This window comes from Lactuca serriola, chromosome 1 (genome assembly GCF_051521515.1).
Source record: "Lactuca serriola cultivar US96UC23 chromosome 1, Lser_US96UC23_V15, whole genome shotgun sequence".
NCBI lineage: Eukaryota > Viridiplantae > Streptophyta > Magnoliopsida > Asterales > Asteraceae > Lactuca > Lactuca serriola.
This window is the reverse complement of record NC_136408.1, coordinates 67,707,107-67,723,353: the sequence shown is the minus strand read 5'-3', so window position 1 is coordinate 67,723,353 and position 16,247 is coordinate 67,707,107. Positions and strand designations below refer to the sequence as shown.

The following is a 16,247-nucleotide window of genomic DNA, read 5'->3' as shown; positions in this document are numbered from 1 at the left end:
TTTTCTCTTTTTGTTTTTTCTACGTCGTGGTCGGACGTGTTGTCGCTTGCCGCCGGTAGACTGATGGCGTTTTCTAGACGGTGGTCAGACTTTATTGTCGACTGCAAAGGCAATGGTTGGTGGTTGGCACAGTGTGATGTTATGATGCTAGAAGATTTATCTAATCTTGTATCATTGGATTAATGTTAACTTAATTATTTTTTATAATCTAACAATTAATAGTTAGCTAAGTATTAAAATAAATAATTAACTGTAATTAAAAGTCACAAATTATAATGCTCTCAGTCTTCAATGTCTTTTTACATATTTTTCGAAATTTAGGATGTATTTTTAATAGTAAATGGTTAACTTAGAAAATAAGGTATTTATTTAGTAGCACCCATAAATTTTTTATTTTGGATCTTATATCTTTTATGTAAGTTGGAAATTATATATTTTATATAAGTTGGAAATGAAACCTTTTAGACCTATTGATAGTTTTTTTGCAAGTTATAGGGACCAGTTTTCTCTTTTTAAATACATGAAAACGGTTATAGGCTTATAGCTGCCAACGCAGCGGTAAGGTGGTGGCCTTAAAGGTCCGGTGCCAAAAGACGTCTACATTAGAGACTGATACGTTCCCCCTTAAATCAGCGAAATTTTGGGATTCCCTCCCAGTACCAAGTTGATGAAATTACCTTCAGTAAAATTAGGTCTATTCATTTCCGATTCCTCCACTCGTTAAACCATTCCAGTTCTCCAACCACGTAGCCACCGTCGATCGCAACTAATTCTCCGGCCAACTTCACCTCCTTCGTCTTCAATCACTCTCTCGATCACATTGTGTCTCCATTTCTTCTGTTTCCTTTTCATCTACATTTCTGATATCAAAGATGCTAACAGGTAATCATCTCATTATGCTATAGTTAGGTTTAGTTGATGTTGTTTTTGTCTAGGTTAATGCGTCATTACTCTTAATTTCTTTGTTGGAGTTGATTAGGTCATGGAGGTTACTCGTTTCAGTCGATTTGAAAGAATCGATCACGAACTCTCAAAATATTTGGGACGATTTGGTGTAAAACACAACAGAAAGGAAACGAAAGTCGTAAGGCTTGATTTGAGGTATGATTTACTTAGTAAGCACAGATTAAAAATCATAGATTAAGCTTTTTACTGCTCTGTGCTGTTGTTTGGTTGACTCCTTGTACCCAAAATTCACCAGAAGGATCATTTATTCACTAAAACCATCGTCCGTTGATGATAATTTCTGGATTTATATCGAACCAGCAGTTGAGTTTTGGGTTGATGTTTTAGAATTTGTAACAAGGAATTAGTTCAAATCTGAGTTTCTGTGGAGTAGTAGTTCTTTGTTTATTACATATATATACATTGGTGTTGATAGAATTTCTTAATACTATATGGTTTATTTGTGTGTATATGATCTTCGTTGTTGGTTTGAAGAAATAATTTTCAAGTAGCCTTCATGTTCTATTATCATACATATGCTATAATTATCTTACTTCCTACAAAAAAATGCAAATTGTAAGCATGGGTGGATCCAACCTTTTATCATGCATGGTGTGGACAGTGGACTTTCAACTTTGATTATCAGTGTTGTGATGATTTTTTATATTTAATTTAGGATATAAATCGTTATATTAGCACAAGAAATTGCAACAAACTTTGATTTACTTATGTATTATATAATACACACAATATTTTTCATGTTATATGTGTGTTTGTTTGGTATATTATGCATTTCAAATTCCTTTTAGCTTCTGAAAACTCTGAAAAGGAGCGAAAATGATTGGATTATTCAAGAAAACGTCTTCAATCATCACCAAAATTTCATCGCGTTGTTATTGGAATAACTCCTTTGATCAGGTATCATTGTAATTAATTAAGCAACTAAATTTCATTTTTAATTAAATTGCTGTTGAGACTGATAATTGGTGAAATATATATATATATATATATATATATATATATATATATATATATATATATATATATATATATATATATATATATATATAGCATCTCCGGAGATCTATGGCTGCATTGAACGCATTTGAAAGATCACAAACCGGATTTGTTGATGATTTGGTATGTAAAAATTCTTGTTACACTAATTTAATAATGGTTAGTTTTAGTTTTGAGAAATGTTAATTAGTATTTAATTGACTTTCACTAAATCATCTACAGGAAGATCCGAACAAGTGTTTTCCTGAAGAGAAGGTAAACAATCTGTATATTTATTCAAATATGTTTTAAACATTTCTATTTTATGATTAGCCTTTGTGTAGGGTTTTTTTTTTTTAATGATTTCTCCTTTTTTGCAGACTTTTGATAAAGATATGTTCTTCGATTCAAGTAAGAAAATCCATTTTTTATTATTAGATTAGCATTATCCAAACAATTCTATTAATATTAATAATTAATAATTAATATATTTGTTGTGTTTTTGTTTCAGTGATGGCAAATTTTTAAAAAAATGGTGACTTGAACTTGAACGGTATAAAAAATTAAAAATGTATTTACATTATTATAGATTTTTTTTAAATCTCATTTGTTAATAATGTATCGATGATTAAATCAGAATATCCCTACAATGACAATGATTCCAAAGTGGTGCTTCTTACACCACGTTTTTATAGAGGTAATATGAACAAAACAAAACCCTATTAAATTTAAACAATAAAACACAATATTTAAGTCTATTATTTATTTATTTGGTTGCTTTGTTGTTAGCCTTAACAAATGGAATAAAAAGTGGATTAATCGATCAAAATCACACCATCGTTGGTTACCTTTATGAGATGGAGAAAGAAGTGGGTGAAGGGCAATGGATACGTGGTGAATGCTATTTAGCCACAACACTCAGAAATAGTAATATTAAACTATATCTTTCTATATGTTATTATTATTATTATTATATTGTAGATAAATTATAAATAATAATTAATACATTTTTATTGCAAATCATGACAGCAATGGTGGCAATTTTGGAAAATGGGTCCAGGCCCATCAACCATGTTGGAGAGGGTTGGTAAGTAGTGCTCTCTTAAGTCTTAATAGTTAATCTAAATCTAAATTATATCTATAAAATAATTATTTATTGAATTGTTTTTTTTGGGTGGTGTTACAGGTTTTCCCAATGGCTTCGGTATGGAGATGTACCCATTCTCTAAAATCTAAGTATATGCCTTCAAATTTCTATTAAACACATGGATTTATCTTTTGATGAACACACGGACCAAATTTATAGTTTTCTCTTTTTATAACAAGTGTTTGATTTGTAAAGAATCTTGCATATATTAATGTTGAGTGGCAAAATTAACCTCCTCTATTATTAAGTATTTCCTTGCTTTATAATGATTTATATAAATAAATTATGTATAATGATAAAAATAATTTTATTTTGGTAGTTGATTGTTTATAAAACTTCTTCTAAGTATTCTAAAAAATAAATTGAGGCATTGACATTTGACTACCCAAAGACACGGGCTTTCTTCCAACCCAAATGGTCCGTTGAAATCCATGTAAGTCCATACATGTCTTAAATTAATTCATAAATAATAATTAATAAATATTAAATTTCAAAAATAAGATAACTCCAAGTTGTCAATTTAGCAGCTACATCCTACAAATCTGGTGGCCGGTGTTCTTGCATTATATCTCTTTTCACCATGTAAAGATGAAGCCAAAACCATGAACATATATCAAAACGTAATGACTCAACATGTTTAGTTGAAGTAGCTCAACATGAAAATGACTCAATCTAACCCATTGCAACCTCTACTACTTACGATTCTAAATTACGTAATTAATTGGGTTTTCCAAAATGTTGGATTCATTGTTCTTCGTAGTTAATTTAGATATAGAATTTTATGCATATACAACTTGCTGTCTTACTCTAGCTTACTATGATAGTGAATTATATATATATATATATATATATATATATATATATATATATATATATATATATAAAGATGAATGAGTAAGAGAAAATAAAAAATTAATCCTAATAGCACATTTATCACAACTAACATACATGACTAAAGAATATATTAAAACAAAATTAAATATAGATAAATTAAATTAAAATAATAATAAATATTAGAAGAAGTTATATAAATGGTCCTTGTGGCTGAAAGAAAGTATATAAATGGTCCCTATGATAGGAAGGGCAAATATGTCATTCACAAGGGACTTAACTAAAAAAGTTAACACCGTTGGTCAAAATGATTATCTTTGCAAAATTTTGAAACCATAAAGACCATATATGCACAAAATTTGTCATAAGGACCATATTTGATCAATTGTGTCGACCACAAGGACCATTTATGTAATTTTGTCTATGTTTTATTCGCACATAATATATGACGGGATGGACACTCAAGTGTATGAGAAAAACTCAAAACCTATTATTTTCTTCTCATTATCTTGATTGAACTATTGACTGGTAGATAGCCTAGATTAATATATGGAAAATCACTTATTAAAATAATTAACTTTTTAGTATGTTCATATTTGAGTAATTATCTTTTTTTGTATACATCTAGGTAAGAAATTTGTTGGAAGTGTTCATATAACCATTATGACCTGCAATAGCAGGTTAAATCCTAGATGTGAACGCTTTCAACAAGTTCGTTACCTATATGTGTACAAAAAAAAATAGTTACCCAAATACGAACAAAACGAAAACGAAAAGTAAAAGTAAATTACACGAATGGTCCATGTGGTTTGTGGGAATTTATGTTTTTCGTCCCTAACTTATTTTTTTAACTTGGATGGTCCCTACTGTTTATTTTTGTTGCGCGTTTGGTCCCTGACTTACCTAAAAAGACTATTGTGCCCTTATTAATTTATTTTTTAATTAATTTTCTTATTTATGTATTTATTTTTTACATGTTTAAAAAAATTAATAAACCTCACATAAATGTATCTTCTCGGATGATTCCTACTATTTATTTTTTAATTAATTTATTTTTTAACTCGGATTATCTCTATTGTTTAATTCTGTTACGAGTTTGGTCTCTGTCTTACCTAAAAAGACCAAACGCGTAACAAAAATAAACAGTAGGGACCATCCAAATTAAAAAAATAAGTTAAGACCAAAAACACAAATTCTCCCAAACCATAAGGACCATTTGTGTAATTTATTTTTACTTTTCGTTTTATTCATATTTGGGTAACTGTTTTTTTGTACACATCTTGGTAACGAACTTGTTGAAAGTGTTCACATATAGGATTTAACCTGCTATAGCAAGTCATAATGGTCATATGTGAACACTTCCAACAAATTTGTTACTTAGACGTGTACAAAAAAAAGATAGTTATCTAGATGTGAACATACCAAAAATATAATTACCTTAATAAGTCATTTTCCCATTAATATATAGCCCATGTATTTTGTATTGCGTAAATGGCCCAAGACCTATTTGAATTGTACTTATTTGGTGATCAATGTAAACGTTTTATTATAGGAAAATACCAATTATCATTGTATCGTAGAGACGTAGACTATGTATCTAATTCTTTCCTAAAATACCTCTCTCTCTCTCTCTCTCAACGTGATCTTCCCTTCATCGCTACACATACTCAGACAAAAAAAAAAAATACAGATATCAAAACATGCATTCTCCTTCTCCTCAATCTTGAACACGTCAACTACGATGGTTGACGTGAACTTTTCACTCCACATTGTGTTAGTTTTGATGTCATTTATCACATCAATGGCATATATGATGCACCAAACATGAGACATACTGATCTAGAATGAGAAAAGTTCCATTGTGAAGTTTTGTTTATATCGTTCAATCTGCCAATCACTTCTCTAACTCACGAAAGATGTCACGACTCGACAGGTGTGTTTACCCTCGAAAAGATCTTCCAAGACAACAATGAAGTGAAACATGGATATCGAGCTTAGAAATTATAACCATATCCATGGGTGACCTATTGGTTCATGATTATTACACAATGATTAAAGGGATTGCAAACCTTTTGTAGAACATGTCCTCAACAAAATCTCGTGATCTACACAATTAATGGCCTTTTTAGTAAATTTGATTATGTTGCAAGGATTATGAGACACAAATCTCATCTACCCTATTTTCTTGATATTATATGATGGTCCTTATATAATAACACACACTTTAGAGTTTAAAAATGAGAGATCACAAGAGAAGGGGTGATCGTAGAGAAAGGGTGGCGGTAAAGAGAGGATTGAGGTGGAGGGAGGGCGTCGATGCTGAAGCTAGTCCGACAAAGTCTTGCCGAATTTGAAGATGCTGGGAGGGTGTTGCCTCCATCGATTGAGAGTTGATGCACACGAACGATGATGGACTAACATTTTTTGGGTATTTTTTGAAAACTTTAAGGAAATGGCTCCTAAGGTTATCAACAATGTTAATAAATCAAATATATTAGAAAAATTGTATACTGATATTTTCACATGCTTTTGATAGTGGAAATAAGCAAAATACACAGATTTAAGGCTTAGTGACCATGGGTGTTACCAAAACCCTTTATTGGACAAACCATGACAAAGAAGCCAATATTATGACTAAAAATGATATTTTCAGTAAACCATAAGAACCAAAAGTGAATTTTAATCTTTTATTTATTTAATAAAGACAAAGCTTCATAAAACGGTCCATGTGGTGTTCCATAATCTAGTATATAGTCCCTAACTTTTAAAAACCTCATAGATAAAAAGACTTATTTTCCCATTTTAATTTATTTTATCTTTTTATTTTTGATTAATTAGAATTTATATTAACTATTATGTAATTATTTAAAAAAATGTCTATCACTTATTACCACCATTACTGCCGTCGCCCACCGCCGTTATCACCCTCATCCACCACCAACACCCGTCGCTAACACCAATTAAGATGGAAAGATATCATACCTAGTGTAATAAAAAAAAAACTTTGCACATGTAAATCAATCAAGAAACACAACATAAGTGAGAATACATAAGAGAGTGTGTTAGAATTAGAACAAGCTCCACTTTGAGAAATCAACTCCGTTGATTGAAAAATCACAACACAAATGAGAATACATAAATGTCATGCCTAAGAAATTACAACTCCCTGAAACTTCACCTTTCTTTTGATAATAACTATTAACAACGATATTCCAATGATCCTTGACTTTATTAGAATTAGAACAAGCCTCATTTTTGAGATATTTACGAGTATAGTCAATGCCATGTCCACACGCATATATAGTTTCACACCTACCCCAAGCCAAAGGTTTCACCAATTGCACCTCTTTAATTCTCACCATTCCGATCAAGAGAATCATAAGAGACATACTACCTTGGAACGCGAAGTGGATTGGAATGTTCTCCATTTTTAATTTTACACCGATCATACACCGGGGTCACGTTTCGAAGACATTCGAACAACGATTTGGAATGCCGATGTGACCATTCTGGTTAATTGGAAACGCCAATGTCCTTTCATAAATCGATAGTTTTGATTCTCTTCCTGGTCTTTCAGTTTCTTCGCTTCCTAGAACTAAAAACCCCTCAAAACCTTCAATGATTAAGTAAAGAAAAATATGTGGTAAGTCTGTACTCTATTCCCTGACGAAGAACTTGTGTTTTTTACTAGCTTAAACTCTCTGATCTGTGTTTTATTTGACAAAAAGATGATATTGACGGAGCGTTATAAGGTACAACTTGTTGAGCATGTGGTACAACATCTTTGTGATGATGCACGATGAATAAGTAATTTCTTTCAAACCTAATGATTTAATTTGTTTATAACATTATTATCTTAGTTGAGCTTTCTGATTGGATATGTTCTTCCATTGGATTTGAAGGTGTGAAGAATAAGGTTTTAGAAAAGCCTCCATCAACATCCTTTGTGGTTGACAATAAAGATGGGGAAAGATGTTTGTTCAAGATATTGATGAGTTGAAATCGACTTGACTGTGATTAGAAAGTGAAACTCTAAAGAGGGTTGAATCCTTGAAAGATCCAGTAGTCTTCATGAGATTGTGAACAAACTGAAAATTTTGATGTTGGTTTGGGAGGGAATTGAATATTTATGATGGTGAATCTTGAAATTTGAAGAAAAGATTCAGATTATGAGATATTGAGATTTGAATATGAAGAACGGAAAAAGCAAAACATCGTGGATGTAACCTTTGTCGGATCCTTGTTGGAGAAAACATTGTATTTATGATTTTTGTGTGTCTTGACTTTACTACCCCAAATATGACTTTACAACTTAAAGGATATGGCCATGTCATCCTTTTTACCGGTGAAACAGGAAAAAAAGAGATTAATACCCTTTTTAACGGGTCACAAGAAAGTATATGCCTTTATAGTGCCAAAAACTAACATTAACGACCTTTTAAACCAAAACCGTAAAGCTTGTTGGGTTACAGTGACATTTACCCATCTCCAATTAGCAAAAGTAGCATCTGTCTTTTCTAGAGATATTCTCTAGATCCATATTGGAGTTACTCATATGATAAGGTGTCGTTATTAAAACATTATGTTCTACGGTTCTAACGATTAAAACTGACGTCGACAGTGAAATTTTCAAAATATTGGACGTGTTGTTGCTACAAGGGACATTACTGAAAAGGATGCTGAGGCAACCACATTTTTGATGTAGCAAGGGATCCAAACGCATTCTTATCTCAAGTTCGTCTTCATCCTCTAGTATGTCATTATCGATCAATTTGATTTGATTTTGTTTATATTACTGAATAATTCTGACAACTGAGTTTCTGAGAAACCGTGAACTATTAAAATTAGCTTTGATGATATTCTGGACAAGCATCAATTTTGTATAGACTTGTTAATTGACAAAGGTTGTGTGTTCACATATGCTTGATTTGGAGCTTGTATTGATGCTGAAGAAACATCGGCTCTACATGTCTTCAAATGTAATCACATATGATAGATATCACTATCATCTCTTATTCTAATTAATCTAACGCTTTTGCTTAAACCAAATGATTACATTATAGTACAATTTAAGGAAGGTATTTGCTGAAGATAAGGTAAAAGATTTAATTAAACAAATCCAATACTAATTTGTATATCCCTTTTTCTCACGCAAACTCAACTTTTCATATTTATATGATCAAGGATTCACGTAAATCATTCATTTCTATTTTCATTAATTATGCAAGCGTAACCCATGATAGAGAATGATATGTGGATAAAATAGATTGGGAAATATGTCAAATTTCTCATCTTTTCTATGCAGACAATGTATTGTTGTTGGGAAAGTGGGATAAGATGAATTTGGAAAACATGGTAATGGTGTTGAATTGTTTCTTCATGGTTTCGGGTTTGAAGGTGAACATTCATAAATCAAAATTGTATGGTGTAGGGGTTATTTATAACCAAGTAGAGGAGATGGTGAAGGTTACTGGTTGTGCTCCTGGGAAATTGCCTTTTAAATATCTGGGCCTTCCAGTGGCAGAAAATACATCTAGGGTTCGTAGCTGGCAAGGAATTATTGATCGCTATAAAAAGAAGTTAGCCTCGTGGAAACTGAAAATGTTGTCTATAGGTGGGCGTTCCATGCTTCTTTCCTCCGTTCTTGGGTCGTTGGGATTATACTTTATGATTATGTTTCTGATGTCGGTTCAAGTAAAGAAGATGTTGGAATCTCTCAGAGCCCAAATTTTTTGGGGAGGTGAAGAAGGTTCTAGAAAGATTCATTGGATTTCTTAGGATTTAGTTATTGCTCCTAAGGACCAAGGTGGGGTTGGAATCGGTAGTTTGGAGTGTTTTAACTATGCACTCCTTCAGAAGTGGAGATGGTGTTTTCTCACTGAATCGAATTCCTTGTGGCGTAAGGTTATTATTGCACTTCATGGTAATTGTTCGCATCCTCATTTTGGTAGGTCTAGTCCTGGAAATGGCGTGTGGGGTCGTATTATGAAATCTTGGGATATAATGAACGATAAAGATGTAATTCCTTACTCTATGGCTCTTAGAAAGATTGGAGATGGAAATTCTACTGCTTTTTAGAAGGATTACTGGTGTGGAGGCATCCTTTTGGCTCTTCGGTTTCAAGTGTTGTTTCGCCTTGACCTTAACCAAAATTGTTTGGTTAGTGAGAGATGTCGTGATGGTTTCTGTGTTTGGAATTGGAGTCGAGACCTTCATGAATGTGTGTAACTTTCTCAGTTTCAAGATCTTCTAGTTTTAGTGGAAGGTAGACGACTAAGTATGGAGGAAGATAAATGGTGGTGGGATTTTGAAGATGACGATAACTTCTTAGTGAAAGCTACTCGGAGATGTATTGAGCAAATATTGTTACCATATGTGGATTGCAATATGATTTGGAATGTTCTTCTACCTAGGAAGGTAAATATATTTATATGACGCCTTTTATATGATCGTCTCCCTTTGAGGACGAATTTGGTTACTAAAGGTATTGATGTCCCATCGATTTTATGCCCTCTTTGTTGTTCCAATGTTGAAACTTGAAGCACTTGTTTGGGGAATGTGAAATTGCAGCGCATACATGGGCTTCTGTTTCTCAATGGGTGGAAATGCAAGTTCCATTTCATTTGCCTCTTTTGAGTTTACTTTCTTGGCCAGAATCTTTGATAATTACTAAAATAAGTAGAGAAATCCTTCAAGTAATTGTGAAGACTACTTTGTGGGTTCTCTGGAAGTATAGAAACAATGTGCTATTTGGGAATAATGGCAAAGGGAATGAGCTGATTTTTGATATGGTGGTAGATTATTCTTTTTTGTGGTTTTCTAGTAGGAATAGAAAAGCTTTTCTATCTTGGTCTGAATGGTTAAAGAACCCTTTAATTTCTATGTAATTGTTTTTTCTCTAGCTCCTTGCTAGTTGTTTTTAATAAAATTTAAGTTGTTCTAAAAATATATATATATGAGAAATTTCGATATATATCGGTTTTGGTTATATATATAAATAATGTCTAGATTTTAAAGATTTTGGCTATGTTTTTTGGGAAGTGATTTGTAGAGAAATTTTTGTATATGTCCAAAAAGTTATAAGTTAGCTTTTTTAAATACTATACAAAATAGTTTTTCTGTGAGGTTATAGAACTTTTATAAAGTTATTCCAATTTTCCCTTCCAACAAAACTTAGTCAATAACTAGGATTTTGAAAATAATGTTTATTTGGCAAATTGTCTTTTTTCTTGTCATATAGAAAAAACAAGATGGCATTTAGGTAATTTTAACAATAATAAATAATATACGTAGAAAACTCCAAAACCAAAGAAAAACCTCCTAATAACAATAATAAAAAACAATTGAACATAAGAATATACTCCAAAACCAAAGAAAACCCATGAGCCTCTAAAGAAAAAGATAAATTATATGATAATTTGTTACAATCACATAGATTAATCTTTCAAACCTCTCTTAACTTACTCCGACACTCTCAAAAGTATTAACTAATACTCTCTAGTCTCTACACTCTAAAACAAGAGAATAAACAAATAACTAAACATTTAAGTATATTTTTGTTGGGGTGCTTTAAAAACAAAGTCTTGGACATCTTTTATAAGTTTGGAGTTATCCCAAACGTTCATCCTTGTAGCAATGTGGGATGGGAACCACTATTCATTTAGCCAAAAACTCAAGAAATCTCCACATTAGATAAATGAAAAAAACCGTAACTACATAAAGCGGGAACATCGTCTTCAACCGACAATCATAATTCTAATGTAACATCCCAAAATTGAAGACCAAAAATTTCATTTTTGATATAGCAATTTATAAAACAATTTATAGAAAACATCATCAAGTTATTTCATTTCATAGAAAGCCATAAATCATAAGTCTCAAAATCATGTCATCACATAATAACAATGTTAGAATACAAATCCCAAGAATCTCGTATGCAAAAATCGTGTGTGTGTGTCTGATGTGTTGCTACCGTACCGACTCCTTTCCCTTCGAAGAAAAAGGACATGAAACAAAAACTGAAACTGTAAGCACAAAGCTTAGTGAGTTCCCCCATCATACCACATACCATACAACAAACATGTTGCCAGGCATATCTAGGTGCCCGGCCTACCTTGCTGAGCATATCTTGGTGCTCATCCTACCCTTGTCAGGCATATCAGGGTGCCCGACCTACCCCTTGTCAAGCATATCTGGGTACTCGACCTATCCTGCCAGGCATATTTGGGTGCCCGACCTACCCTCCGGTTTACTTCAACCGGCTACCGGGACTATTTCACCCCTACCACTACCACATAATAACATAACATATCATACTGTCATACATATCGGGGTGCCCGACCTACCCTGTCGGTATATCTCAACCGGTCCGGGGACTGATCCTGTATCTACCACTATCACATGATCACATAACATACTAGCACATACACCATAACAGATGGTGGTATATCAGACAATTATCACAAAGACAATCATCTTAACAAACAACTCCTACTAGCGGGCCGACATTGTAGCCTTAGACCCACTTCTATTGGAAGGTAACTCACCTCAATGTCGTGAAGTAGCTGAACTGTCCTCGGTATTGGGATCAACTATCCTCAAACTCCTACACATAACATCTCTTTTATTTACTCTTTCAAACTTATAACCCCCTTAAGGGTCAACACTGGTAAATGGTCAAGTCAAAACACTCCGGTTAAAGTACACCTTCTGGTCCAAGTCAACACTATGGTTGACTCAACTCGCCGAGTTGGTTCGTCAACTCATCGAGTTCCATGATTCAGAGAATCTCGAACTCGCGATCTAACTCGTCGAGTTACCCCCTAACTCGCCGAGTTTCTCTTCATGACAGAATCAGGACTTTCCGTTTGAACTCGTCGAGTTCCCCTTCATACAAGTCGGGTCATTTCACTCGCAACTCGCCGAGTTCGTCCTTGAACTCATCGAGTTCATCTTCATAGATGTTGGGACAATTGCCATCAACTCACTGAGTTTGTCCTTGGACTCGTCGAGTTCTTTGATCTTCATGTCCATAAACACGTCCAACTTGCTGAGTCATCTTCTAAACTCAACAAGTTTGCTCAGTAATAGAAAAGGTTGGGGAACCTCGGCCTAAATCGCCGAGTCGTATGAGCGACTCGTCAAGTCCCCCGTAGTCTAAACCCATACAGTCGATTTTAGTCGAGCTTAATGTATCCAAATCGTAGATCTGGCCTCCTAGGGTCGATATAATACGTAAAGTTACTAACTTTATGTTCATGTGTGGGTTATCTAACTCAAAGGCCCTAAAATGAGGTTCACAAGTTGCATGGGACTCCCATGGCCATAAAGTTGGCACCTTTATGCCATGAAGTCCCTCAAAAGTTCCAGATCTGAAGTCAATACCCCAAAACATGCTTGCATCCATGAATGGTTCCAAAATATGCTCTTAAAAGCCCTAAGCTACTCCATGAAGAGATCTAGCAAATGAATAGTCAAGGTATAGACTTGATACCTCAAATGAACTGGAAATGGAGCACAAACTCTGGATCTACTTGATTCCTCTTGAACCCCCAAGCTTCCTCTTCCTTCTCAAGCTTCAAAATCACCAAGAACACACACCAATGGCTCAAGAACACTCACAATGGGTTAGGGTTTTGAATTAGGGTTTTCTGGACTAAGGGAGGTAATGAGGGAGGCCAAAATGGGGGTGTTAAGGTCTTTAAATAGGATGTAAACCCTAAAAATTAGGGTTTCACTCTGGCAGTCATACTCGTCGAGTCGTGGCTACTTGAATCGTCGAGTAGACTTCAATTCCCGTGTCCAATAATATTTTGTTCCTACTCGACGAGTTTGGGGACTCCAACTCGTCGAGTCCCCTTGCAAAAACGAATAATTCTTATTTAAATACATACCAGGAACCAGACATTACATCTAAAGTCATAGAATTATCACACTCCGCCATAAAAATATCTCCCCTTAGAATAAACCATTATAAAAATTTCACTTCAGTACATGTTGAATAACTTGCTGAAATTTTATGTTGCAACTTCCCCACCTGGCGTACCCGGAAGTTCATCATCCATCAACATCAACTTTCACCATATATCTTGCATTTATACCAATCTAATGCCCATGTGTAAATTCGTGAACCTGCCAACAAAAGTACATCCATTTTTATGGTAGCACGAGCATACCAAAAGGATGACATGACTTAAAGAGCCAAACATCACTGTCATTAGCAACATAAACATTGTAAGCAGTATCAGAGCCTTTTGCTGAATCCACTTCATCTGGACAATTTCTATTCACATGTATAAACGCTCCATAATTCCAACATACTAAATTCTTTTGTGACTTCTTCTTCCTGTTCTAGCACATCAAAATTATTACTTCTGACAAAGTATAGCTGCTACTCTCCGATCTTTTTTCTTCAGATATGAGTTTTCTTGTGATATTTTCATACTTTAGGGTCTATTTCCCATACATTAGAATAAGTTTCATATGTTCATAGGAAAATGCAAAAGATAATATGAGCCGCAATGGTTTATCCTCGTCTTCAACCTTCATTTCAATAGCCTCCAGTTCTGACACGATGTTATTAAAAAAACTATATGATCTAATTTTTTTTGTATCTTCATTCATACGAAGATAATGAAATTCGAGATGCCTTTAGCTTGATATAATTGCTCAAGTTTCTCCTAAATATACTTTGTCATTGATATATGTACATTTGCAAGAGCATTCTTTGCTAAACACAAAGGAATCAAATTTTCCACTCTCAAATCCAAATTTTCATATTCTTCATCATGGACTTTACTGGTTTTGCTCGAATCACCATTGAAAATATGAGTTGATATCCCTTTTAGTGCTTTGTATAATTCAAATTGAATCAACATATACTTAACTTGAACTTGCCATAAACCAAAGTTCACTCTTCCATTATATTTTTCTACATCGGACCTCATGAGATTGTATTTTGACACAATATCTAGGGCTGTAAACGAATCAAACGAACATGGATAAAGGCTTGTTCATGTTCGTTCATTTAAGTTAGATGAAGAAACGAACGAACAAGAACGGATAAACGAACGAGTTTTTATATTCAAGTTCGTTCGTTTAACAAATTACTTTGTTCATGTTTGGTCGTTTATGTTTGTGAACCTGCTAAACTAACATAAACGAACAAAGGTAAACAAACACAACTGAACATATATTAACATAAACTAACATATAATATAGTAATGTAATAAAAAACAATTAAACATATATGAACATAAATAAACTTAAACAAACGAAGATAAACGAACGTCAACAAACATCATAACCGACGTTTATGAACATAAATGAATGAACGAGACCATTGTTCATGTTCGTTCGTTTAACTAAACGAACGAGAATTTGTGTTCATGTTCGTTTATTTATTAAATAAACGAACATAAACGGACATTTCCCGCCGAAATTGTTCATGAAGGGTTCGCCGAACGTTCAGTTCAACACTAACCATTTCTATTTCCTAAAACAATATTTTATACTAGAAAAATATGGTCCAAGCTTATAAATATTACACCCAACAAAGGCTTCACATGAAAAAGATGTGGGTCACAACGGACACACTTAAATATCAAGTCTTTCCTAGTCAAAACATTTCCCAGTTTCATTAAACAAAATCATAAGCAAAGGTTTCTTGCTTAAATATTGATAAATTACACATGTCATTTCATGAATCATAACCGATAAAGCAAATAATCAACAATAAACACGCAACTAGGGTTTACCTCATTTCATTAAACAATGTTCTAAAAGAAATGAAAGAAAAAAAGAACGATCAGTTTGAGTCGAAGGAACTTTAATATTTTTACATTGACCAATTTACCTGTAATACTAAGAAAATACAAGAACTTCCCTTCAATATCAAACAATACCGCCATGTTTTCTATACAAAGAAAAAAATCAATTAATTACAGTCGATTATTTTTTAATAATCAATGGACTTTGAAAGTCTCTTACTAATTCAAATACTTGAAAATTGAAATTGGTTTTAGAGAAGGTTGAAAGTGGCGAATGGCAACATGGATGATCTTAGCCAAATAAAGATGAAGGTAGTCCATCAAATAGATTAATTTAAACATCTTGATACAAAAAGTGTGAAGGCAAACTGGTAACAAGTTGCGTCACTAACCCTTTTTGTATGATAAAACTGATTCTTTTGAAAACTTTGTTTATAGATCCATGGGACATGACGTTGTTATGCATAATCTGTTGTACTCTATGAAGAAGCTTCATTACATCTGGTGCGAGGAAACCAAGCGTATCAAACGCAAATGGTATGAACACATGTTGATTTTCC

General features: G+C 33.3%; 2 protein-coding genes and 1 long non-coding RNA gene across 3 annotated transcripts; all 3 read left to right on the top strand.

The window, feature by feature from the left end:
• Positions 1-617: 617 nt before the first annotated feature.
• Positions 618-3,305, top strand: LOC145069154 (uncharacterized). Its single transcript, XR_013689321.1, has 11 exons — positions 618-882; positions 980-1,101; positions 1,755-1,863; positions 2,017-2,085; positions 2,185-2,217; positions 2,322-2,352; positions 2,453-2,494; positions 2,579-2,638; positions 2,731-2,868; positions 2,971-3,028; positions 3,128-3,305. It is a non-coding gene; the product is annotated as an uncharacterized LOC145069154 (long non-coding RNA).
• A 4,913-nt stretch (positions 3,306-8,218) lies between these two features.
• On the top strand, positions 8,219-9,997 carry LOC145056671 (uncharacterized). Its single transcript, XM_079004380.1, has 3 exons — positions 8,219-8,315; positions 9,225-9,613; positions 9,698-9,997. The coding sequence occupies exons 1-3, from the start codon at positions 8,219-8,221 to the stop codon at positions 9,995-9,997; spliced, it is 786 nt and encodes a 261-aa protein (XP_078860506.1).
• Positions 9,998-10,198: 201 nt separating this feature from the next.
• On the top strand, positions 10,199-10,806 carry LOC145056662 (uncharacterized). The gene is made up of 2 exons (XM_079004371.1): positions 10,199-10,336; positions 10,462-10,806. The coding sequence occupies exons 1-2, from the start codon at positions 10,199-10,201 to the stop codon at positions 10,804-10,806; spliced, it is 483 nt and encodes a 160-aa protein (XP_078860497.1).
• The last annotated feature ends 5,441 nt before the right edge of the window (positions 10,807-16,247 follow it).

Coding starts and splice junctions, on each gene's coding strand:
- LOC145056671 (XM_079004380.1), top strand. CDS start 8,219: ATGACTTTACAACTTAAAGGATATGGCCATGTCATCCTTTTTACCGGT. Junction 8,316..9,224: donor TTTTAACGGGTCACAAGAAA/GTATATGCCTTT, acceptor TTTTCTATGCAG/ACAATGTATTGTTGTTGGGA. Junction 9,614..9,697: donor TGTTTCTGATGTCGGTTCAA/GTAAAGAAGATG, acceptor TGGATTTCTTAG/GATTTAGTTATTGCTCCTAA.
- LOC145056662 (XM_079004371.1), top strand. CDS start 10,199: ATGGAGGAAGATAAATGGTGGTGGGATTTTGAAGATGACGATAACTTC. Junction 10,337..10,461: donor ATGTTCTTCTACCTAGGAAG/GTAAATATATTT, acceptor TGAAACTTGAAG/CACTTGTTTGGGGAATGTGA.